The sequence below is a fragment of the Ursus arctos genome, unplaced genomic scaffold (genome assembly GCF_023065955.2).
Source record: "Ursus arctos isolate Adak ecotype North America unplaced genomic scaffold, UrsArc2.0 scaffold_24, whole genome shotgun sequence".
Lineage (NCBI taxonomy): Eukaryota > Metazoa > Chordata > Mammalia > Carnivora > Ursidae > Ursus > Ursus arctos.
Window position 1 is genome coordinate 39,296,193 of NW_026622919.1, and position 25,779 is coordinate 39,321,971.

Below are 25,779 nucleotides of genomic sequence, written 5' to 3' on the forward strand. Positions count from 1 at the left end.
TGCTCATCCCTCACGGATGCTGGGAACATGGCAGAGAGGAGAGGGCGCAGAGTGCTGCTGGGAGCGAGCTGGGGAGGAGGACCGACTGGGTGCAAACCCCAGCTCCACCCCTCAGCTCTGCAACCTGGCCCGAACTTCCCGGGGCCTGTTTCCCCATCCGCAGAAGGCAGTTAACAGTCATCAGGAAACAAGTAGCACGCATGCTAAGCACACACGGAAAAGGGTCAATAAATCTGAGCTACTATGGTCTTCACTGTGTTGAAATAAGACAAGCAGGGGTGTCTCCAGGCCCAATGGCCTCTGTCCAGCCCTCTGGGATGCTATCCCGTTGACCCCCAGTGACACGCCAGGTGGAAGTCGGCTGGGTTCGAGCTTCTGGAAGCCTGAAGTTTGCAAGTTACAGAGGTGCAGGTGCCTCTCTTCTCCCCCCAGGTCCGTCTTCTACAGACTCTCTTGGAAGGTCTCTCTGCACGTGAATTACACACTTTAGTAAGTGTCAGGATGAGATACCGCCTGGGCAAGGGAGTCCAGGAGGCCCGGAGGCTCCAGCTCACCCACCCCCAGCCCTGGCAGTGGCTCTGCTTCCCAGGCAGGAACTCAGAGCCAAAGAACAGCTCTGTGGGGACAGGGCTGGGTAAAAATAGCTTCGATGGGCACATCCCAGCTTCTCTCGCAGCCAGGCACCAGCGGGCACACGTGGAACCCCACTGCAGGGAAGGTACTGGGCAGGGAGCGGGGAGGCGGTGGACACAAACCGAGCCTGGTGCAGGAGAGAAGCCAGGATGCTGTCTGGGTGAGGCTGAGCTGGTCTCTGGGGGAGTGCGGGGGGGGGGGGGCGGGCAGGGGACGAACTCCCTTGTCACAATCCCAGCCAGTCCACTGCCCAGGAAGAGCGATAGGCCTGCTCACGGTCCCGCTGGCTCTTCCCCACAGGAAGCAGAAGATGAAGGAGCTAACTCGTGGCTGCCAAGGCCCCCAGGTCCAGAGAGAGGGGACGGGCTTACCTGGGCTGGGATCCCCGAGCCGCAGCGGCTCAGCCACCCGTCCAGGCACGGCAGCGGCGGAGTGAGTACGCGATCTGGGCTGCACCCGCCGCCTGTGGGTGGCTGCCAAGCCCTGCACGGAAGGAGGCCCTGCTCTGCAGGGCGGGTCGGTGCTCCACAGCGGCTGATAAGGTTCTGGCTCCCATGCCAGTCAAGGGGCGAGGGTGGGGTAAAGGGGGAGGTAAGTCTCCACACAGGGAGGCTGATGCCTAAGCCTCGACTTCGGAACAGAAGTAACCTTGGCTTGGATGCAAGGCCCGGCTGGTCCCCAACAAGGTCAAGGACAAACAAGGGAGCACCAGGTCACGAGCCATTAGAGTTCATTTATCGCCCGTCTTGGCCAGCCCTGGAGACTGACCGCATACTGTAAGATGAAAGCCCAAGTGTCCCACTCTGGTGGAGGAGGCCAACGTCAAGAAGACAGGACAGACTGCCACGTTCCTGTCCCCAGGGACCAGATCAGACAGTGGCCAGGAACCAGACCTCTGTCATGCACTTCCTTCCCTGGCCCCTGGACGGGCCTCCTAAGTCAGCCAGTTTTATAGATGGGAGAAGTGAGGCTCTCAGGAAGTCGTGGTTCGGTCCCGGGTCTGGCCTGCACTGGCCGTGGAACCTCAGGCTGATATTGAAGAGAAGAGAAAGAGAAACTACCGCTCGACTTTCTCAAGAGCTCCCAGGCCATTTGCATAGAGCAAAAGCACGAAGATAAGGAGTGGCTGCTACCGTACGCACCCCCACAGTGGAAGGGGTGTGGAAGCCCGCAGGGCCTTCTTTTCCCTGTTCTTAATCGCAACTCTTGCACTGTCTCTCCCCCCAGTCTCACACTTCCCCTCCCCCAACAGACGCGGCTGCTGCTAAGGGAGGGTCACAGGAGTGACACAGAAAGAGAGGGTATGATGTAGCTCCCAGAAAAACTCAGAAATGAGGGTGTCCGACAGCCCCCTGGCAGCTAACCTAAGACCCTAAGGGGTAAGCAAATTACAGGGGGCAGAGCAGAGGGGCTGAGCAGTAAGGGATCTGCTATTTCCCCAGGAAGGGGCTGGGAGGGGGAGTCTACAGCAGACCCTGGCAGCGTCCACCCAGGCACTGGCCGGAGGGGTCGGGTCTGGTCTGCCCCGCGTGGCCAGCCTGCCCCAAGGCTGTGGGGTCCGACGTAGCTGCCACTGGAGCCTGAGATCATTCAATGTCCACTGGGACCTTCTAACCAGCTCCCCCGTGTCCAAGGTCACCCACCACTCTTCTGATCACAGCAACCTTCCAGGAGCCCGAGGCCGACGGGGAGAGGCGGGCTGCCCAAGCTCGCTGCCAGAGCTCACTTCTCACTGTAAGTCAGCCAGCGGGCACTCTGGCTCTGCCTGTCCATCTACAGACAATCTGTGGGCATGGGTGGCCCTCAAGTCCCGAAGACATGAGGGAAGGGCCAACAAGATCTGGTTTTCAAGCCTGTGAGGCTTTGGGCCAGACCCTGGACCCCACTGGAAACGCCCGTCACAGTGGGGTCATGCGTGCCATTGGGAGACCCCCAAGCCCTCTTTCCCCACCACCTCACTTCCATTCCAAGAACATGTTGAAGCATTTCAAAAGTCAGCAGTTAAAAATTAAAAATGTATTACTAAAACTCTAACGGAGAAAAAAAATGGAATAAACAATGCTTCGGTCAGCCAAAAGGCTACAGAAAAAAGGAGGAAAAGACCGAAGATCGTAACTCAACCAGTAAATGAAAACAGAATACACCACACTAATACACACCCCGTCAGACTAGATAAAAACACCGACGACACAATGCAAACGTTAGCGCACAGGCCAAAAGTAGAAGTAAAAGGATGACGGGTGACGGGGCGCCTGGCTGGCTCAGTGGGTAGAGCATGTGACTCTTGATCTCAGGGTCAGGAGTTCAAGCCCCACGCGGGGCACAGAGATTACTTTCAAATACAAGAACGAATAAAGGTGGAGATTTTAATTCATCTCTCTCGGTAACTGATGGAGCAGGCAAACAAAAGAATTAGAAGGGAGACGGAAGGTGTGAACCACGCAAACGAGACCCGATGCACATCGCACGCTGTCCCCAGCTGTAGAATAAACCATTGGAGGGCAGATTGAGGAACTGGAGGCTGGCACAGTACCAAAGAACCACTCGACGCCCTCCAAACACCCTCTATCCCCCCCAGTACCTCGACCGTGGAGAAAATAGGCTATTGTACCTTTAATACAGTGGTCAAACCTAGCATCACTAATTGGGAACACTGAGACATGGCCTCCTGATGGGACACAAGATGAAGGACAGAGCCTCCCCTACTCAATTCGAATCAGGCCTTAAGATCTAACCCCTACTAGGGGCACCTGGGAGGCTCAGTTAGTTCTGCGCCTGCCTTCAGCTCAGGTCATGATCCCAGGGTCTTGGGACCGAGCCCCACGTCCTCGGGCTCCTTTAGTGGGGAGTCTGCTTCTGCCTCTGCTCCTCCCCTCTACTTGTGCTCGCTCTCTGGCTCTCTCACTCAAATAAATAAAATCTTTAAAAGGTGCATTTCTAACAAGTTCTTGGGTGATGCTGATGGTCCCAGGACCACACTGTGAGAACTGTTGTTTCAGATTAATCAAGAGACAGAATAGCTAAACGTTAACCTTGATTAGATCCCAGCTCAAACAAGTAAGCAAACCGCCACCTTGCTAGCAGGACCTACTGGGGTCAAAATGGAAGCTAGAGTACGGACTAGATATTGGGTGATATTAGAGAATGATGCTTGCTAATTGTGCTTGCCAATAATTATTTTTTTAATGATTTTTTATTATGTTAGTCACCATACAGTACATCCCCAGTTTCCGATGTAAGGCTCGATGATTCATTAGTTGCGTATAACACCCAGTGCACCATGCAATACGTGCCCTCCTTACTACCCATCACCGGTCTATCCCATTCCCCCACCCCCCTCCCCTCTGAAGTCCTCAGTTTGTTTCTCATAGTCCATAGTCTCTCATGTTTCATTCCCCCTTCTGATTACCCCCCTTTCTTTATCCCTTTCTTCCCCTACCGATCATCCTAGTTCTTATGTTCCATAGATGAGAGAAATCATATGATAGTTGGCTTTCTCTGCTTGACTTATTTCACTTAGCATTATCTCCTCCAGTGCCGTCCACATTGCAGCAAATGTTGAGAACTCGTTCTTTCTGATGGCTGAGTAATATTCCATTGTATATATTTGCCAATAATTATGAAGGAGAAATATCCTTAGTTTTGGTAACACCTTGCCTAATTTTCTTTCAAATGGTTTAGGGAAAAAAAGTTACATGGAGAGATAAAGCCAATATAGCCGCAGCACTGGAGGGCAACTGGGGTGTGTAAATCCTTGCTGGGGCTGTCTTCCCCCACAACCAGCTCCATCCTGGTCTGCTGGGGTTGCAGGGGCCAGTTTGGGCTCCACGTGAAACACTGTGGGGGTCCTCTTGTGTGGCTGAGGGAGACCTGGCCATGGAGGGGCTGGATGCTGGGCTCTGGAACCATGGGGGCTGGGAGGGGGTGCTTCAGGCAAAACCTTGGGGAGTTACACACATTTGGCGGCCCCACCCTCAACGGCTTCCCATAATTGGTTCTCACAGGTCTTACTTTTGTTTTTTCAGTATGGTAGCAGAAACATACATACATAAAACATGAAAGAGAGTTGCCCCAAACTTGCTGAACTGGTTAAGGAAAAGTGTAAAATCTCTGACAAGTTTAGCTCCATTTAAAAGGAATATGCGGAAGTGAAGCCATTCTTAAAGGCGGCCAACACCCCAGAGACAGAGTCACAGGAACAGGGAGCCTGCTGGGCCGACACAACCCCAAGGGTCAAAAACCCCACGAGCTGAATGAGGAGGTTCCGAATGATCAGATCAGGTGGCAATGGTGGCTCAGGCTCTAGAAAGCAAACCGTGAGTCAGACACTGGAACCTTCCGAAGATAGCACTTGGCCAAGAGCCACCCCAGTGGGCCCATCATCAAGAGTGGGCCTGTGTCTGCGGGCCGAGCTGCCTCCCATCCCCTCCACTCAGGGCCCTCCCTAGATGCTGGGCTCTGCTCACAACCCGCGTTCTCCTCCCCTTGGAGGACGGCTCCAGAGAACTTTCTGTTGTGGGATGAACTGTGTCCCGTCACCCCTCAAATTCACATGTTAAAGTCCCAACCCCAGTACCTTAGAGTGTGACTGTATTTGGACATAGCATCTGTAGAGAGGCAATTGTATTAAAATGAGGGCATCGTGGTGGGCCCTAATTCAATCGCCTGACATCCTTATGAAGCGTAGGAGATTAGGACACACACAGACACACACACACAAACCGTGTGAAGACAAAGGGAGAAGACGGCCATCTGCAGGCCAAGGGGAGAGGCCTCAGGAGAAATCAACCCTGCTGACGTCTGGATCCTGAGGGCTGGCCTCCAGAATTGTGAAAAAATTCATCTCCGTTGTTCAAGGCAGTCGGTCTGTGGTACTCAGTTGTTCGCCGGCCCCCACCTTTTCCTTCCCCCACTCGGAAGCCTGTATGGAGACCCTCGGCCCCACCGGGATTTGTCCCCCACCTTCCCACCCTGATCATAAAGGCGAATTCCTTCCAGGTCAATTCAGTTCAACCTCCAAAGAGAACTGCTGGATCTCTAGAACCTCGTCAAGAGACTGGGGCTTCATCTGTCTCCTCTCAAAAGAAACGTTGCCTTCTCTCTCATGCTCACTTTGAGAGACTGCCACTTCTAAAGCCGTATTCTGCCGAAGCTAAGTTTGGTGATCTGTAATGACCAGGATGATGTTTCATAAACACGCCACAGATAAATCTAAGTTCTCTCTAGTGTTCCCCCAATCCTACAGGTATCACATTTTAATTTTAAAGGAAAGCGTACATGGAGTTCAGCCAGAGACCTTTAAAACTGCAAAGGTGATTTCTGTTTGCCCGGAACTGTATTTAGCGTAGTTAGGATACAAATGTAGAAGTGATTTTACCTAAACAGTGACTGGTTTACAAGAGAAGAGACCAGCAGTTAGGCCTGGAACCACAGGCCCGTGCCCAGGCACAGCCCCGGAAACAGTCTCACCCGGGGCAGGCCACCTCTGTGGCCAGGAGCTCTCCGTAATTGAGCAAGATATTACCAGTTTCTCCATGCCAGACGGTATTTTGGGTGACTTGAAATCCAGAGCAGACTTCTTCCCTCCACTGTGGTCAGTTTGGGAAGGAGGGCCCTCACCACTCCTGGGACACGTGGGCACCTTGCTCGGCCGGGACCCCAGCCTCCCTCCGACACGGCCAGAACTGGAGCCCGCCTCCCCCTCCAAGGCCGGCTGTGCAGGGTCAGGCGGGTCCTGCAGCTGCATCTGGCGAAGTGACCCATCTCCAAGGAAAAAACCAGCGGGGAGGTGGCCCCAGGGTGAACTTCTGTTCCCGTAGGGACCAAGCCCTTGACGGGGTAGGGCGGTCCTAACAAAGCCCTGCGTCCCAGATCTGAGTGCCTCAGGAAACCTACCTCCTGAGCAGAAAGGATCCCAAGAGGCCATCTGGCCTAACCCCTGCCCCCAAACAGAGCCAACAGTCTTGGTTTTCAAGTGAGAGCGTGGACTTAAGAGGCAAACTGTTGGGGATTAGGAAAACAGAACTTAAATTGCTTCCACATCTGGAAACCAAGCCCAGCAGCCAGCCCCAAGAATTCCAGGCATGTCAGCTGATGGAGAAGCTGCAGGTCCATGGAGGTGTTTCCTGTGAGGCGAGTCCCCCCCCACAAGCACCTACCCGAATCCACAAGACCAGTCTACACCAAGAGGCCGGCTGGGGGAAGGGGACCCCCGGGAGCACCCACCATGCGGCCAGTGTCTGCTCTGTGCTTTACCGAGGTGGTCTCACCTCCTTCCCCCAAAGTGCCTGCACGAAAATACGGTCTCCTCCTTACAGGTAAGGACCCGGTGTCCATGGAGTTGAATCCACCTCTCCCTGAGGTTATGCTGCGATTTTTCTCTACGGCCCTATTGTCACACAAAAAGGTAGAGCCACGTGAGCCTGACCCAGGAACCCCCGGACATCAATCACCCCACCTAAATTCCCAAAAAAGATTTCCCAAGTGCACGCTGGGAAGCAGCAGTTCCCACCCGGCCACTGGACCTGCTGCTCAGAAAACCACAGCCAGGGGTCGGGCAACTCAAATGTCAAAGGCGAGTAACAGGCTGCAAGTTGAAAGGGGCACACATCAAGGGCTCTCCTGGCTCTTTGAACGGGCAGCTATTTTGGGCTACAAATTATAGCTTTTAAAGATGTGGCTGTTTGAAGTGAGGGCTTAATTACTCACACAGTCAAGAGTTTGTGGGGCTCGCTTTGGGGGCTCCATGTTTTACCATCATGCCAAGGAGGGCATAGAGAGGAGCCTGGGATGGGCCGGCAGTGGCCCGGGCCAGCTCTGCTGGGTAGGGGGAGCAGTATTCCTTCAGGGGGCACCCTCAAACGAGGGGACGTGAACTTTCCAGGGAGAGGCCATGGTCTGCCTCAAGGACAGCACACCTGAACAGAGCTACCCGACCATCTAGAGCTGGGCCAGGGACCCACCTCACCCCCTTCTTTGCACAGAAACCCTCAGGTTGGGAAGGCCAAGCAGAGTGTGCCTGCGTTCACCCACAGCCAACGGCCAGAGCTTCCAGGGCAGACAGACTGGGATCAGGCAGGCCATGGACCAGGCAACTCCCCCGCCCCCTCCCACAGCCCCCCTGCCTTGACTTTTATAACCTTCAGGCACCTCCCATCAGCCCAGAGCCCCAGCAGTGCTCCCAGCAGGCTCCGTTCAGGTGCTCCCTCCTGTCCTGCCTCTGCCAGGTCCAGCTCCTCAGGCCGGGTGTCCTCAGGGCTGCTCGCTCACACCCAGGCTCACCAGAGCCTTGCTGGCCAGAGTGCAGCCACAGCCCGGGGAGGCGGAGCCAGCTCGGGTCCCTTCCCAGGCTGTCCCACAGTAGGAACAGGTGAGAGCTCTGGGTCTGACCATGGGGCTCAGAGGGCAGGAGGTGCCCAGAGTACAAGGCTATGGACCGTCCATCAAAGAACTCATGAGCTCCCCAGTGGCCACAAAACCAGGCCCTGTCTGAGCCCAGCACACACAGCCCCGGCCAGCTCATCTCATCCTCAGGACATGATCATGCCAATCCCCTCCCCTTGTACCCCAAGCTCTGGTCTCACGTGACCACCACCTCCACGCTTTGGCTCCTTATGCCCGACCCAACTCCTCCCCATGCCACGAAGGGCTATCCCTAAACAAGCCCGAGTCAGAAAGTCACTGTGTCCGGGAGGCCAGTCCTTCCCCTCCCTGCACACCTCCCCCAGCCCAGAACCGAGCAACCAGAGCCCTATAGCCATCCTAGGCACAAGCCCACGAGCACTTCTCTGCTCCCATGACTCTCTCCCCGGGACACTGCGCAAGGCGGCCTTATCTTCACCTCCCCAGCCCCTACCTACCACTTCAGGGAGAGAGGGATTACCCAAGGGGGAAATTTTCCCCTCCCAGCATTGGCACGACTGACCCACTGGTTCCCCCTGTCCCCAGTAAGGAGCTGTGTGGTAGCCTTGCTTCCTGGGGGGGATCCCAATGGGGCCACCACACCAGCTGGGACGGGCACTCTGTAACAAAGTTGTGCCCCAACCCCAGCCCTGTTTCTCTCAGGGCTGCTGAATTCATCATACCCCCTGTCACACACAAAGGACATGGGTCCACCCTTGTGCCAGAGCCCAAATAGCACATCATCAGGGAGGGGGCTGGGAACCCCGCCACCGTACACAAAACTGAGGGAGGTTGGCTGCCGGCTTTCATCAGGATCTCGAGAGAGGGAGAGACAGAGGGACCTGTGATGAGAACGAGGTTTGAAACCACCGCCTGCTCTGAGAGTTTCCCTCCAGCCAGCCTCTCTCGCTGAGGCCCTGGTTGGGGTGGCCCACTTTCAGCCGGGTATCCCCACGTGGCTGTCATCCAGCGCCTCACACTCAGCCCACTGCTCTCTCGGCGAGCAGCCCGCCTTGTCAACCTCACTCCCCAAAGGTGCGGAGGTCCTGGCCGCTCACCCCATTCCCTCCCCCAGGCTAGCCGGGCTGCCCGATGCATCCCGCTCACAGTGGTCCCTGTGCCTCCACCCCTGAAGTTCCCTGCCCCGAACTCCTCCGTCTGTGTCCCAGAGCCCTAAAGAAACATAAAGTGGTCTTACTCATTTGAGGAGGACCAGGACAGAATACATCTATTAAGCACTCAGTATGTACCGGGTACTTTTGTGCATCGACCACCATTCAGATGGGAAAACGCAGGCTCAGAGAGGTTAAGTAACCTGCAAAAGGTCACACAGCCAACAGGGATGGGATGTGAAAAGGTCTGATTTTAATGCATCACAAAGGGTACAGAAAAGACTGACTACTCTCGGTGATGGCAGTGTCCAACCTGGAGTGCTGGAACAGCCTCTCGGGTCGGGCCATGGAGGTCACAGGCACAGGAGGCAGCAAGGCAGGTGGCACCGAACGTGGGCTTGAGTGGAAGGCTGCAGGGACCACAGCACACGAGACCACGGATGACCGCCGGCGGAGGCTCCTGGGGCCTGTGCCACCCTAGCCACGAGGCAGAGCTCCCCCCCCCCCCCATGGGGAGCGTCAAAGAGGCTGCATGTGGGGCGATTTTACAGAAAGGGAGAGGAGAGAGACTGGAAGGGGAATGGCTAAAAGGAAACACATGTGAAAACGAAAACTCGGGCAAAGTGGGAAGAGGAGAGAAAGGAAGGGAAGGAAGGAAACATCATAAAAGATGATGTTCAGGGATGAGAAACTGAGTCAAGAAGCCCTGATAATACCCCGCTCCCTCTGCTACCCCGGGAAGGCCAGTAACCCGCTCTCTGCCCTCACTTTCCCTCCTGGTCCAGTTGGAACAGGGCAGTGAGACCTCAGATGAGACCCAGCAAGAGAGAGACAGGGAAAGACGGCTTACACACCATCATGACAACTGTGGAGCCAGGATCCACATCTGACAGAGGAAGCACGTGAGGCTCAGAGAGGTTGCTCTTCTCCCCCAAGGTCACACAGCTGGTGCGCAGTAAAGCGGGAATCGGAGCCCAGGTCGGCCTGGGGTCCAACCTCATTCCCCTGAACCACATCATAGTGAGCGTCCCCTCACATGACCCTCCCAACACTACAAGTGGCTGTACTCCCTTCCTTGAAGAAAGCGGGCAGGTTACATAAGCTCTCTAGAGGTTACCTAGTTTCTGTGTTTCATTAAATCCAAGATGCCTTTGATTTTAAGATGCACTGTTATTCCACGTACACTGAGAAAGAAACAGTGCTGCCGATGAAACGACAGCACACCAGCGAATGGACAACACGTACCAGCTCGAGATGCTAAAACATGGGGGGGAAAGTGTCTTAGAATCCATGAAATACAGCGTGACTATAAGTGGGGAGTGGGGAGTCAGGCCCAGTTCCCTAGACTGTGTGCGGGACTTGGGGGATGGAGGACAACTCCTCGCGTGCACGTGCACACACACGTGCACACACACACGCCCGCCTGGCTGCTGCGAGATCCTTCTTTGCTAATAACCGATGCAATCTCGCAGATAATCACACAAAAATGTGCGGGCCAGACCTGCCTGTCAACGAGAACCCTCATTTGACCAGGAGGCTTTCATTCGAGGTTACTTAACATTAGCAGCGAGCAGGGCCCGGTCACCACTCACCTGCCTGCCGCCCGGCCTGCTCCGCCTCCGGGGAGCTGCAGACCGCGGAGCAGCCGAGCTAGACCAACAGGTAGTTTTGCTCCTTGCAACACGGCCAAGGGCAGTCACGCAACAGGGCCCGGAGGCTGACAGTCCGCACCTCTGTCTGGCCCCTCGCCCGATCTCCCGGGACCTGAGGGCGGCCAGAGTCTCAATGTTTTAATAAGACGCTGGGGGCCGGCAGTGGCAGCCGGGCACACTGCTCCAGGCTGGCTTTCTAGCCGGCACAGGCAGACAGACGGACAGGCCCTAGCTGCCGGCGAAGACAGGGTGGGCAGAGGGGCATCCTCCTCCCCTTGGCAGGGTAGGAAGGAAGGATCAGGTGCGCGGCCCCATACCAAGCCCCAGGGAGCTGCCTGTCACCTGGGGACGTGCCTGGCAGCTCACTCCCAGATCGCCACGCTGGGCGCCAGCCCGAGTCTGCATCTGCAGAGGCGGACCTGGTTTATCTAAAAAACACAGCGGCGGAGGAAGTGGCGTTGCCCTCCTCCTGTAAAGGCCCTCATATCCTGGAGTTTCTCCTCCACCACTTTCCTGCCTCTGCTCGGACGTCCCCCCTGCAAGAAATTCTGTTAGAAATTCTGTTAGGCGCGAAGGTTATCAGTCGCGAGAATCAAACCACCAGAAGCTTGCAGGGAAGCTTAGCTCCCTCAGATGCCAGGCAGGGTTCGAAGTGCTTCTCGTACATTTACGTGGGGATCCACAGAAGCACCTTCCGAGGGAGGGACTAGCATCGTCCTCCTTTTACCTAGGAGGACCGCGAGGCACAGAAAGGGTAAATAGTCGGAGATTCCGCAAGCAGCCACTGGCCGAGGCAGGATTTGAACACAGGCTGCCTGACTCCCTGGGCACCAGGCTATCCTGCCCTTTGGCTAACCACACGCACCAGGCGCCACCGAGCCCGAGTCAGAACCCACTCTGGGCTTGTCAGGTGGCAGGGGCTCATTTTACCTTCCCCAGCAGCCCACAGAGGCCCGGGAAGGTGAGGCGGCTTGCCTGACGTCCCAGACTGAGCAAGCCACAGAGCCAGGGCCTACACACATGTGTTTCCTGGCTCCAGAACATTTTTTTCTACTTGAAGAAAACAGGCACTGGGTGGCTGAGCCCGGGAGGGAGGCACCCGTGTTTGGAGGTGGGTGTCTCTCCAAGGAAAAGCAGTGAGCGGGCAGGAGACAGCAGCTCCTACTATCTCTCCAATCTGAAGAGGGAGACTGAAGTCGGGCAGAGAGTAGACCCTGCCCCCACCCCCGCCCTCCACCCCAAGTCCGCTGCAGACCACACGGGCTCCCGCAAGCACAGGTTCCCTTTTCACGCTGCAAGACTTGCAGAGCGCAGAGGACGGTGGGGGTGACGGCAGATGACTCAAGACAGCGAGAGCTCCCACCCACTCTCCCACACTCGAGTGCCGTGCGGGCCTTCCTCTTTCTGGTCCCTTAAAAGAGAAAGGCTCCCAGAAGCAGGGCCACCACTATTAGTAATAACTGCCACGGAGCTTTGTTTTCATGTGAATCGTGTTTACATTGCTGGGAAAGAACCCACTTGTCTGGGAAGATGAAACAGGTTGAATCAATTAAGAATATGGCCAACAGTCGGAAAACTTCCCATTTCTTGAAGGAAGTCGAGAAGCGGGGTTGGAAACATTGGTGTTACTAGTACCAGCCTGCCAGAGGGGGCCCGGGCCAGAGGTCACGCAGACCCCACAGCTCTGGACCTCCACGCAAAGCTCCAAGATGTACACATTTCTGGTTGCCCCCTTTTTCCCTGTGTGAACACACACACTCTCTCTCTCTGTCTCTCTGGGGGCCTAGGCTGGACAGAGATCAGACCCAAAGCTCCTGACCAGGTAGGCGAGTAGGCTGTTCAGAAGACCAGGGCCCAGACGTGCGCTGCCTGTGGAAGCGAAACGAAGGCTGGAGCACCTTGGGGCTTGGGGAGGCCGGGAGCCCAAGAAGGAGACAGGGGAGCGGGGGCAGCCGTGGGAACAGGGAGGTGGCCCTAGCGGCGCCCTCCTGCTGACACACCACCGTGCATCCATCACCAGGCAGGATCTGTGTGGTGGAAATAACACCCGGCAAGAACGGGTTCCACGCTCACAGGGACAGGCTTCTCCGACCTGAGCCAGGCTGCGAGCAGGAAAGTCCACAGCAGCAATGGCCACAGGCACACATTTCTCCAGAAATGCCTCAGTGCGGGATGCGGGGTGGCTCAGTCAGTTTAGCGGCTGCCTTCAGCTCAGATAGTGATCCCAGGGTCCTGGGATCGAGTCCTGCCTCGGACTCCCTGCTCAGCCGGGGAACCTGCTTCTCGCTCTCCCGATCCCCCTGCTTGTGCGCTCTCTCTGTGTCAAATAAATAAGTAAAATCTTAAAAAAAAAAAAAAAAAAAGCCTCAGTGCCCAAATCGCTCAAAAGCAAGGGTCTGCAGAGGGCAGAGCAAGGGAGTGCGTTTTGTGCCCATGGATTTCTGATCTCGACTGTGTGCTGTTCGTCTCCTCCCATTCTCCTGGGGTCCAGGCACTCCCTTGGTGGCATGAGAGGCCCCCCGATCCCTGTGAGCCAGTGCCCCTGCCCCTGCCTTGATCCCTCCCCCATCGAAGCAGCCTCCCTCATCAGCCGTGGTACCACCTCAGGGCTTTTGCAGGGGCGGCTCCCTCAGCCTGAACCTCTTTAGTCAAGAGGCCACCTTCTCATCGAGGGCTTCCTGCCCACTCTAAATCCACAGCACCCACTGCCCTGCTTGCAGCCCGGCCGCCACCGTCCCCCCCCTCCCCCCGCCAGCCGCCACGCTCTGCACGAAGGCACGGACTGCTGCTGCTGTTTGCTGCTGGACCCGAGCACCCAGCACCGAGTCTGATGGAGGCAGTGCACGTGCTGGACAACGTGCTGGGCGGGGGCAGACCCGGCAGCGGGAAGACCCAAGCAGTCTTCCTCCTTGGAAAGGCCAGTGATGTGACACCTTCGATGCCCCGTTCCTGAGTCAAGAGCGAACACAGCAGACCCAGAGGAAAACAGAGCCCACCCCCAGGGGTTCTCCACGGCTGGCGAAGCCAAGGCACTGACGGAGCCCCACTGCCAACACCAGGCAGCAGGCAGACCAGATAAAGATGCTTTCTTTTCAAAATGCACTGAGCCCTATGCCAAGAGACAGAGAGCAGGGCCAGAGAGTGGGCACCCTGTGCCCAGACCGTCCCTCCCCCATCCAAGGTCCTGAGATGTCTACCTTCCAGGAATCACTCACCTGATATTTTATTGGGAGCCTTTCCCACCCCCTCCACCTCCACCCCCTCCACCTCTACCTCCACCCTACCCACAGCTAAAATGTATAAACTGAAGTAAAATTGTAAGCCAGATCAGCTGTGAAACATCCCTTAGCATAAAAGGCCAGCTCAGAAGAGGGACTGCCAGCCCTAGGGAAGGAAGTTTCTAGTCACCTGGAGGGGAACGGGGGCGGGGGGGGGGGTGCAGGAGGGTGGAGAGACAGGAGGACTCCAGAAGGGCTGAAGAGAAAGTCCTAGACCTGGGGGACGCTTATCCCACCGGTAGGGCAGGGGGTAGCAGGTCACAAAGGGGCCAGTGTGCTGAGGGAGGGGAAGAGCGCTCTAAAGAGAGGGAAGGATGGGCGAGTGTGGGGGCCAGGGGAATATCCACTAGGAACTTCTCGGGCTGCAGCCCAGAGCCTCCCCAAGGCAAGCTGCTTCGGGCGATTTCTTCTTTTCTTCCCTTACTTGACAAAAGGTCCTTTTAAAGGTAGTCTCTCCTGCTGGTCTTCCTTGGGGCAAAGGTCGTATCTTCCGCTGGCTCACCTGGCCTGGCTACTCAGGTCCCTCCCTAGGCACAGTCTTATCTCTGCTGGCCTTAGTCGGGCACCCCACCCCCTCCACCAAAGCCCGGGTCCCCCAAATAACAAAGCTGTTCCCCAAGAGGCATTCCCCAAGCCATGATGCCTGCTGCAAGTCCTAAGTTCTTCCCTGGCTTCCCCCATTCCTCCAGGCCACGCACCCCTCCAGTGAAGTCACAGGGACCTCAGAGACAACCCAGATCACAGTGCCTAAGGGCTCAGGGCAGTTGGGCAGGGAACAATTCGGCCCAGGTTTTCAGTCTCCCTACAGCCTGCAAACACCTTAGGGGCAGGGAAGTGTTGCTGTATACTAGCTCCTGGGCACAGAAGCGGCATTTCATGGATGCCAGCTGAGCAGGGTCAGGTTTGGGCCAGTCTATCTGGGTAAGCTGGTGCCTGGCTTAAGGCAAGACCCCAGTCAATGGCAGTGACCCAAGGGCTCCACCAAGGCTGAGTTGGATAGTCACAGGGAGACAGAGATCCCTACAGCAAAGATCTGATATACGCATAACAGGTCACCTCCCTCCCTTTGAGATTACCTTTTCCCTAACCTGGCAGCCACATTTCACCAGGGGAAGGACCTGGGGATGCCCCACCCCTTTCTCTGGAACCCAGACTATTAGCACCTGCCTCCACCAAGAGAAGAGAGGGGTTTGGTGGACCATCAGAAACCAACCCAGGGGTTTGCCAAGGCAAAAAGTGCAGGCTGAGCGCAGGAATCCGGCCCCCTCACAATCCTTTGAGGAGGCGGCCTGTAAATAAGACGAGGAACACTGGCTTGTCTCTCAGGGCGAGAGATCTGTCACCTACAGTCATCTGTGGGAGCGCAGGGCTGGGGAGAAAGATACATGGAGAAAGAGGTACACTGGAGGGTGTGCACAGATGAGAAGGACCACCGGGCTGAGTCCCGACCGGGTTTCCATAGCACAGACACGGCTGGTTCTCCAGAGCCTGCTCCGCCAAGACCTCAGAGACGCTAGTCGCCTGCAGAGAAGCGGCCGTGACAACCGCAACTACTACGTGCAGGCTCTCGGGGCCGGAGGGCAAAGAGCTGGGACTCCGCACACACCTCCGGCCTCGGCGACGTCTCGGCGGGAAAGGGCCAGGGCCCCGTCCCCAAGCCCCGGACGAGGCTGGCTCTCCCTTTTGCCCGGCAGAGCCCCCTCGGAGAGGCGAGGGAACCCGGGAACAGGCTCGGTGCAGCCGCCAAGAGATACGGAAAAACTTCGCCCGCGCACAGCCCCCTCCGGGACTCGCCGGAGCCAAGGGCCGGGAGCTGGGACAACACCGGCGCCGGAGGGGCAGGCGCGCTGGGAGCGGAGGTGGGACGCGGAGGCGGGGGGTCCCGAGGAAGGCATCCAGGCAAACCAGCCCCCTGCCCAGCCCATGAGATCCCTCTAAAAATACTTTCGGAAACTGCGCGGAAGAAGCGGCCCCTTCTCCCGGCGCCCCGGGGCTAGCCCTGCCCACCCCGCACCTGGGAGCCGGCAGAGGGCCCGAAGGGGGCAGCGCGGACAGAGGCTTCTCTTCTGTGGCCCAGTGCGCGGGGACGCAGGTAACCCGACCTCCCCGACCAGGGCGGAGAGGGCGGACACTCCCGGGGCGGGAGCAGGGCGCCCAGGCTACGGGCAAAGTTCCGCGCTCCGGCAACTTCCCTGACTCCGGGACGGCGGGCCCGGCCAGGTGCGCGTCGCCGGTGCCCCGCGAGCCCGAGCCCCTCGGCCGCCGCTTACCTGGCCCCCGGGGGCAGGCGGGGTGCGCATCCCCCGTCCGGCGACGAGTCGGTGCGCTGCGGAGGGGCGAGGAGCGGGGGGGAGCGGGCTGGCGGGCTGGGCAGGGACGCGCCGGGCAGCGCGGAGAGCGCAGAGAGGATCCCCGCCGCGCCGCGGCCGCTCGTTAGCTTTCCGCATCAGTTGAAGGCGCCGGCCCCGCCCCCACCCGCGCCCGTTGCCGGGAGACCCGCGTGGGCCGAAGGGCTCTTTGTATCAAAGCTGCCGTGACATCACGAGGCGCCCGGGCTCGGGGATCGAAGGGGCGGGGCCTCGCGCCGGGGGCGGGGCCGGAGGAGGAAGCCGGGTCTGGGAACCCGAGCCGCGGGGGGCGGGGCCCAGGTAACCCCGCCCCCTAAGGTAGGGGCAGGTGGCCGGGGCGGTGCCGACCAATGGCGGCGCGGCCGCGGGGCACTACCCACCCGAGCGGGCGCCTCGGGAGGTGGGGCTCGCCTGGGCCCGCCCGAGCCCGCGCCGCGAGGTTACTGTAGCCCGGGTTTGCGCGGCCCGGGCCCTGGGATTCCAGGAGACCGAGTCTGTGAGCTCGCGAGCCTGCCGGGCGGGCGCTGCCGCTGCAGCTGCCGGGTCCAGGCTACTCTCACTGTTTGCGGTCACCGTACCGCGAATTCCGCCCGGCGCTTCCGCGCTCACAATTGCGGACCCGAAGAAAGACCTGCCAGACCCCCAGACCCCTCGCCCACCACCACCACCAGTCTGCGTCTGGTGGCTCCCAAATTGGTTCTCATCCCGAATCCCACTCACAACTTTCCCAATCTTTTCGTCGTAAAAGGAGAAAGTTGTATTTATAACCAGCCCGGGAATACGAAGAACCAAGCGGCAACAAGAACTAAAAACATAAAAAAGAAAGTACCCCTGTGTTGAATCCTAATAAATATAATTTAAGTAAAAAATGCGCCCCTCCCCCTTAACTCTTCACTATGCTCTGGATGAAAGAAGGCAAAAATGTAAAGCAACAAATAATGCGGATGTTTCCCTTTGATTCCATGTTGCGTTGTGCAACTGAGCTTAAGGGTTGGGGGATGGATCTTCCCAATTGTCTCAGGCCAACATGAAGGCCCCTTTGCCTTCCCTGAGTCCTCACTGCCCAACAAGGTGGAGTTTGAACATTGCAGGGCCTGTCGGCAGCTGGGTGCATTGGTCCAGCTCTATCAACAACACACACACACACACACACACACACACACACACACACAGATATTCAGCTTTTCTGCCTCCTTCTCTCTGGCTCTTTGCTCTCAACTTCCTTCTCCCCCATATCTCTCCTGCAAATAAATTGCCAGCTGCCTCTCTGTCTACCAGGGGCCTGTCTCTGAGGCAAAGCATTCCACGGAGGCTCTGAGACCTACAGGGGACTCTTCAAAAAGGACAGCATTAGCTCGAGGAGGGCCTCCTGGCAAAGGCTTTGTGCCAGGGGAGGCTAGAGCAGTGGGGGTGAGGTGGAAACTCCACCACTGGCCCTCTCCTCCGTGCTTATGCCTTGCAGTCCAGAGATCTCTGCGGGTGCCACAGACTAGTTCTTGCCCTTGCTGGTGTCCACTCCCACAGTCCCTAACACGCAGAAGTGCTGCAGTGTGTCATAAAGAGCACTGCCTTTGGAATCACACAGACTTGGGTTTCAATCCTATTTGCCGGCTGTGAGTCCTAGGACGGGTTATGCAACCCTTCTGAGGCTTGGTGTCCTTATCTGTAAAATGGGAATGGCACAATCTTCCTCGTGAGCTGTTGTGCACCCTGGCAGAGGGTACACTTAATTTTAGTCACTCATCAAAGGTGTGGTGCCTGAATGAGCCCACGCACGCGTGGGTGCCCTGGGCCTCCTCTGCCGCCGCAGCTCCACCCGGAGACCCGGGCTCAGTGGCTTCCTGTGAGGTTTTAGGGTGTAGCTGAATCCAGGGGGTTCTGTCTCAGTTTCCCCTCTTCCCTTCTGAGTCTCATGGTGACCCTACGGCTATGGGGAACCAGAAAGCAGGTCATGTGAGAGGACCACCCAGAACTGGGGAAGGGAAGCAGAAACCTCAGATGATCGGCGCTTTTCTAGGTCCTAGCTTTCTTCTGGCAAAAGTCGTGAAGAAAAGCAGACCTTGTCAAGCACCCTCCACCCCGCCCTCGTTAGGGGTAGCGCGATCGCCATTTTCAAGGGCTCTGTGGAGGGCGCGGTGCCCGTGGTCCCAATTTATTCTTCGCAAAGGTGTGGTGGAGGGGGCAGCATTTCCAGGTATTTGTCCCAAAGAGCAGTGTGACCGAGAGGAGGGTCACAGGATGCTAGCACTGAACGCTTCTGAGTCTGAAGCCTGCCTCATTCTGCAGCTGACCATGGCCAAGTCATTCACTGTTTCTGAGCACCAGCTGGCACCTCTACGGAATGGAAACACGACCTTTCCTCTTCCAGTTGTGAGGTTTGAATGAAATGATAAAATAAGTGTCTAGTTCAATGTGTCCTGTGCTATAGGCACTCACTAAATAGTAGCTTCTCGTTATTACCAGGAGCATGAATGAGCCCCAGTCTGATTCAGGGATTCAGGAGCCAAGGGTCATATCTTGGCTTTACCACCTTGTAAAAGGTCAGCTGGATAAGCCTAGGCAAGTTTAATTTCCGGTCTGTTTCCTCACCTGCAAATTGGAGATAATAATAGTATGTATTTCAGGATTATCGTGAGGACCAAAATAACCAGGACCCATACACACAATACTCAGAACAGTCCCGGCACATAGCAGGTGCTCCATAAACCGTAGCCATTTCCAATGACCATATGACAAGAGGCGGGGAAGGACTGAGGTGAGGATTAGAACCTGAAGCAGCTTGCAGGATGATTTAGAACGCTGACATTTTTTTGGAGGGAGGGGAGAGGGAGAGAGAGAGAATCCCAAGCAGGCTCCATGCCCAGCGCGGAGCCTGTCTCGGGACTCGATCTCACGACCCTGCGATCATGACCTGAGCCGAAATCAGGAGTCAGGCACCCAACTGACTGAGCCACCCCAGGTGCCCTAAGAACCCTGACTTTTGGGAGAGGCCCTGACATCTTCCACAGGGTTCAGGGAGGAAGGCTGACTAGTCTTCTGAAATGGGATGTGGGAACTGAGGGTTCCAGCCCAGGCTAGGGCTCCCAGAGGACTCAGTGTTTTTCATTCAGATGGGGGCTGGGCTGGGAGAGAATCATGAGGGAAATACAGTCCTGCCTTCTGAGCATAGCCCCACCTATAGGGCTGGGAGCTAGGAGGGTCTCGCGTTAGCTACCCTGGTTCCTTACCACAGCTATGTTTTAGATGTTACAGAATCAGACCGTTTTAAGCTAGGAAGGCTCTCTGGAGAAACATCCAATGTGCTCTGCCCCCATTTTATGGATGGGAAGAGGGAGGCTCAGAGAAGGCTAGGAATTTGTCCAAACCACACACAGAGGTATCAGATGAGCAGGGACTGAAACTCGGGCTCCTGGCTGCCTGTGTAGGGCCCTCGACTTCCTGCCTCTGCTCTGGCAGGGGTGCCTTACTGACGGGGCGATGACCGGCAGGGCATGGGGAGTGATGGACAGTTGCTACCCTCAGCTGGTGCTGGGAGTCTCCTAAGGGGTCAGGAGAACGCTGTTGTTAAAAACAGAAACCCTCTCCCAGGGAATGTATCCGAGGATCACGTTCAGGGGACAAGTCGCTCTGACTCATTCTGTTTATGTCCTGAAACTTCTGCCATAGTTGATGTGAGAGTACTCCCGTGATGTCAAATGCCAAAGCCAGAGAGAAGCGGATAGAATGCTGACAAGCCGGAGCTGCTAGCCTGCAGAAACTGATGGGGGTGAGCCAGGTGAGGGAAGAGAATCTAGTAAGTTCTCTCTGTACCACAGCTATCTATCCGCCTTGTGTACTTCTGCTGTCACCAGGCGGGAGCTAGCGCGACATCAGATGGTGTAAAGAGGCAGCATTCTGTACGTGTTTGGGGCCATATGGAAGGACCGGCTGAACATATATGACATAATTATGATAGGAAAAGAGCTCTCTGAACATTACCCAGTGTTGACGTTAGCCTAGCAACCGAGGCCAACCGACATTAGCCAAATGAACAACAAGAAAACAGCTACACAAATAATAGCAGGGCTGAAAAAAAGCATTCGCGCGGCGGGTCCAGTGGTTCTCAAACTTGGTTCCTTGGAACCTGCAGGTTTCTCTGGAGATCCTGCAAAAGGAGGGGGTTCTCCAGGTGAGCCAGAATAGCTCCACTTGCAGCCACTTTCCATGTGGACTTCCACATAAGATTTCAGATAGACAAAGAGTCCCGTGGCTTTAATGTTGTTTCAAGTCACTAGCCTAATATAACCAGTCATTCCCCAAACAGGGCAACAAGCCCCTGAGGCGGAAGATGGCTTCTCTCTTCACCATGGCACAGCCATCCGCAGAACCGGGAGTCGAGCTGGCTCTCATGACTCTCGGACTGGTGCTAAGATGGACATTAGTCACCCACCACGACCTGGTCACACACACTGGACGTGACTTCTGCCCAAACAGTTGCACCAGCTACTGTTCTTGGCGTGGACAAGCCCTCCGCGTAGCCAGCTCAGACTCCGCCCCAAACACCTGTCTTCCCTCCCCTCCTCTTTAGATGGCCCTTGGTCTGATGGGAAAGCGTCAGCCCCAACCCTTAAGTCTCAGCTTGCCCCTCCAGGGGACAAATTCAACCTTTGACAACGACGATGACCTAAGCAGTGGCTTTGGAAAGAGAAGCAGGTACTAAGGAAGCAGGCAGAACCCTGGGATTGCAGAGGGCTCTTGATCCCCAAGGAAGATGTTCCCCATCTGCCATCTAGAAACAACAGGAGCAACCCCTGAGTCCCGGAGCCCTGTCACTCTGGCAGGGGACTGGCCAGGGGGCCTGCATTGTGCCTGGGAAGAGGAGGGCATCACGGACCTTTCCTTCCTCTGGGAAGATGGGATTCAGACAGCATGTGGCTAAGGTCCTTTCCCATCCTACAACTCTGGGCTAGCCCAGGAGCAGATCTTGGACCCAGGTGCATGCCTTGGACACAGGAGCCCCTTTGCACTGGCAAACAGCTCAGGGTGGGTGACTGTCCTTTGGCCAGGACGCCTGCAGCACTCTGCCCCAGGCCTGTTTTTCCTTATAATGTCTGGCTGGATGCTATGCAGATGGGGTGGGACTGGGTCTTACTGACTCGCCCCAGCTCAGTGTTCAGTGTTCAGTGTTCAGAGAGGCCAAGCTCTATTTTTGTCAACCTGTGCACATGTGAACAATGGGTTTTCTTACTCATGCAAACCCAATAGGAGGGGAAAATGGTGAGAAAACCCAAGTTTCCTCTGACTCATTTGGCCATCTGAGGGGAGGAGATGGCAGGGGAGGAGGAAATCAGACCAGGTCCTCTTTGACTTGGATTGGGTGACGGCAAGGAGGAACAATTTCCCCTTCCTTCACCCTCGGTAACATCAGGTGGCCGCAAACTCCAGAGAGCACGAACACCGCTCCTCTCCGACACACGCCTCCCCCGCCCTCCCCACCTCCTCCAGGCCCAGGCAGCCATGGCGGTGACTTTTACACGTTGGTGGTAAAGCAGTGGTTCCCAAAGTGCACCCTAGACTCATTTGGGGGATTTAAAAAAAGGTCAATGCCTGGGTTGTAACCGAATCCAAATGCCTACGGTGGGAGCCAGGGGTTAACAGTTTTTAAAAATCGCAGGTGTTTCCAAGGCAAGCAAGTTTGGGAACTACTTTGCTAAAGGTGGGCGGACCACCATGGGAGCCAGGGCCGCCACAGGTGGAGGCATCACTTGTCCGTCTGGCCGTCCATCCCATCCATCCATCCATCCACAAGTATTCAGTGAAGATCTCTCTGTGTGGACCCTGTTCTAGGTCTTGGAGACAAAGCTGTGAATAATCAAGTCACAGTTCTTGTGGAGCTCACATTCTCCTGGGGCAGTCAGCCCAGAAACCAATAAATGAATCAAGGATACATATGACACAGGCTCCGAAGAAAAACCAAAGCAGGGTAAGAGATCAGACAGACGTTGGGGACAGGGGTCCGTTTTCATCCTGGATTTAGGCACCAGATTTGCGGTGCTGCAGAGCTGCAGCCCTGCTCCCCGTCCCGGACTTCCTCCCGCTGTCTGGCTAAAAGAGCTCTCCCTTGACAATCCTCGAGGTCCTGCCTCCTGCCCCTCGCAGGGCCTCCTGCCTGGCTCTTTCCCTGAAGCAGTGTCTTCAGGGCGGGGCCTGGCATCCTCTGCACCCAGGGCTCCTGACTCCTCCAACTCTGTGCCAGCAACAACACCTGACTCAGGGCAGCACCAGGCCAGGGATCCATCAGGCATTGTTTATGAACAAGTGACGGAGGGATTTGAGGCTTGTGGGTGTGTGAGAGGTCCCGTGGAACAGTGGAGAGAACCCTAAACTCAGGGTCAGTAGACCTGGATTAGAGGCCTGGCCCTGCTGCTTCCTGGCAAAGGGCAAGTCATTTCATCTTGCCAAGCCCTGATTTCCTCTTCGGTCAAGTGGGGAAAGTGTGACCAACGTTGTAAGACTGGGATCTGCATTAAGAAAGGTCAAGGGGCAGGGCCCCTGGGCGGCTCAGTCAGTTAAGCATCTGCCTTTGGCTCAGGACATGATCTCAGGGTCCTGGGATCCAGCCCCACATTGGGCTCTTTGCTCAGAGGGGAGCCTGCTTCTCCCTCTCCCTCTGTTTTTCATTCCTCCTGCTTGTTCTCTCTCTCTCTGTCAAATATATAAATAAAATCTTTTTTAAAAAAGGGTCAAACAAACAAGAAAAGAAGTATCACAATATATAAAACTTATTCATGTAAATATTTGGGAAATTAAGACGTGATCATGGCTTCTCTAATATATGAATTTCATGAAGAGTTTTTGCAGAACTTGGAAAGAAAAGAAAATGTCAAAGACTTTTGGAAAGTGTTTTGCAAATATGAGGACTTTTTAGAAATTCTCATCATCTAGGCCTGTATAGACATGAAATTGCAGTGCATTAAAGCTGGAAGGGATCCGGGAAACAGGCCGAGAGAGACAAAATGACTTGCCCACAGTTACAAGGCTTGTTAATGGCAGAGAATCCACACTGACCCCAGAAAGGGGGGGGTGGTTGGGAGGAGACTGGGGATGATGTTTTAGTATCTTCCCTTGACAAACTCCTATTCATCCTTCAAAACCCCACTCAGGTGAGACCTGTCAAGTGAAGCCTTCTCTGTCTCTTCCAGTGAGAATTAATTACTCCTTGGCTTCATCATCTCCATCCTTCAAACACAAGCTCTGCTACTGTGGGGAACACACTGTGTTGTTGGGATTGGCCTCCTCTCAGGCCCCCTACACCTCCCAAATTCCTGAGAAAAGGGTCCACGTCCCTAGAGTCTTTGGACTCCAGCTGCTAACAAGTCTGGCACATAGTAGGCACTTGAGGGATGTCTGAGGCCCTCGATGGGACTGAGGGTCCCTGACACATAAATGATAGAGAGCTGAGGGCCAGATTAGTCACGAATTCGCAGGAATATTTTCTGAAGCTCCTGAGATGGGCATTTACAAGGAGAGAAAAAAAGGGAAGCAAGAAAGGCCTTAATGAAGATCCAGTTGCCCTCTTCCCAGAATGTACCAGATTCAGGCTCTGAAGAGACACCCCTCTGCCTAACGCAAGCCCCGAAACCAAAGAGAGATCATTTCCCTTCTGCTTATGATTAGAACAACGACCAGTTACTGAAGATCTACTGTGCACCAGTCACTTCATTTCTTCTCCTTTATTCCAGTCCGACCGTCTGTGGATAGAGGTTACTGCACCCGTATTACAAAGGAGGAAGCCCAAGGCTCAGGAGAGTTAAGTGGCGTGGCCAGGGTGGCCAAGCCAGGATTTGCACTCAGATCTGCTGGCCCATGTCCAGGCCTCCCTGCTGGGCCTCTCTTACTGGGCAACCAGCTTACTGACAGCAACTAGACTCGTCTGGAAGGCAGCAGAAACTAATTAATAAGGATGATGAAAGTCTGTGAGCAAGTAAGGGCCTCACCCCTCCCTCCGTCGTCCTCGGGGAGGCACGTGCTGTCCAGCTCGACAGTATTTTCATCGGTTGCAGCCCACGCCAGGCCTCTGCTGTTCCCCGCACGTACTTCTGAGATACCCGCCGGGGAGAGGCTTGCCTCTGAGGGCGGATGCAGCCTGCCTGCCCCACGGAGTGTGTTAGGGTGGAGGGCTGGGCACCCCTCTGCTGCTCACTTGGCCACTGTCTCCGGCCCCAGTTCGAAACCAGGGAGAGACACCCTGGCCTGTCCCTGGGGGCCACCAGCTGACAGGAGCGGGATGGATGGGCCCGGGCTCCTGGGGAGATGGAGGGAAGAAGTTTGTTGCTTCCAAAAATGTGTTTGGTGGAGTCCCTACCCTACTCTGATAGCAAGAAAGGGCTTTGTGGCCAAATCAACTGGTGAAATTCTTCACTCCTCCCCAGGGATGTCTCAGAGCACGTTGGCATGAGAGAAACCAGTCTAGCTCTGTGGTAACCCCCGGTTTCTTCAGGCGCTCCAGCTCTGGACAGGACCCCTTGTCACTGAACGTCTCCCAACACCAGGGACTCAGTATTGTAAGGCATACACTTGGGAAAACAACGTACCGGGCTCCCAGCACACAGCCGCACAGAATAACTAAATGTTACTTCATTTTATTAATAGCAAACGCCTACATAGCGCTTACTATGTACCAGGCTCTGTTCCATGTGCTTCACACGATATTAACTCATTCAGTCCTCACAGCAACTCTAGGAGGCAAGGATTATCCCCATTTCACAGACAGGGAAACTGAGGCTCGGAGAGGTTAGTCAAGGACATACACCTAGTAAGTGGAGAGCCAGGATTCCAACCCAGGCAGCTGGCTCCAGAGACTGTTCACCTCACCATGACGCTATGAAGGAAGCAAGGCTCAGGTCTCTACACTCACTTCCCCAAAGTAACCAGAGTGGGACCGAAACCATTCATTCATTCACGGGTGTATTCATTTGCTCAAACATTTACTAAGCAGACACTGCAGGCCCAGGCACCGGGCCAGCCCCCCGGAGATAGAACAAGGCGCAGTCCTGCCTGGAGCTGTGGCCGCCTGTCCCGGCCTCTCTGCCCCGGGGCTGCTGCTCTCTTCTCCACCGAGACGGACACCTAGGCCTGGGCACCAAGCCGGCTGCCCTTCTGGTCACGTGCCCGTGCACACCCACGTGCTTGCTGGTGTGGAGCCCGCCGGAGAGGCCCTGCACTCGAGATGTGGGGTGCAGAGGCTGCCTCGGCTATCCTGGCAGCCCACAGACGGTGGGTCAGGGAACACCCGGTCCTGCGCCCAGCCCAGGCTCCTTCCTCGGCCCCACAGCCTGGCACTCGACTGCCTCCCTTACCGGGTCACCCCACATGC

The 25,779-nt window shown here is 56.1% G+C and overlaps 1 protein-coding gene across 3 annotated transcripts in view; it reads right to left on the minus strand.

The window, feature by feature from the left end:
* Positions 1–25,779, minus strand: part of RAB11FIP4 (RAB11 family interacting protein 4) — a 114,473-nt gene that overhangs the window by 20,791 nt on the left and 67,903 nt on the right. The window contains exon 1 of one of the 3 annotated variants that reach the window (XM_026517663.4): positions 16,347–16,627. The exons of the other annotated variants lie outside the window; for them this stretch is intronic. Coding sequence (XP_026373448.1) covers positions 16,347–16,523 — 177 coding nt within the window. The 5' untranslated portion in view covers positions 16,524–16,627. Of the gene's footprint in view, positions 1–16,346; positions 16,628–25,779 lie in introns of those variants that run through there. 3 annotated transcript variants of the gene reach the window in all.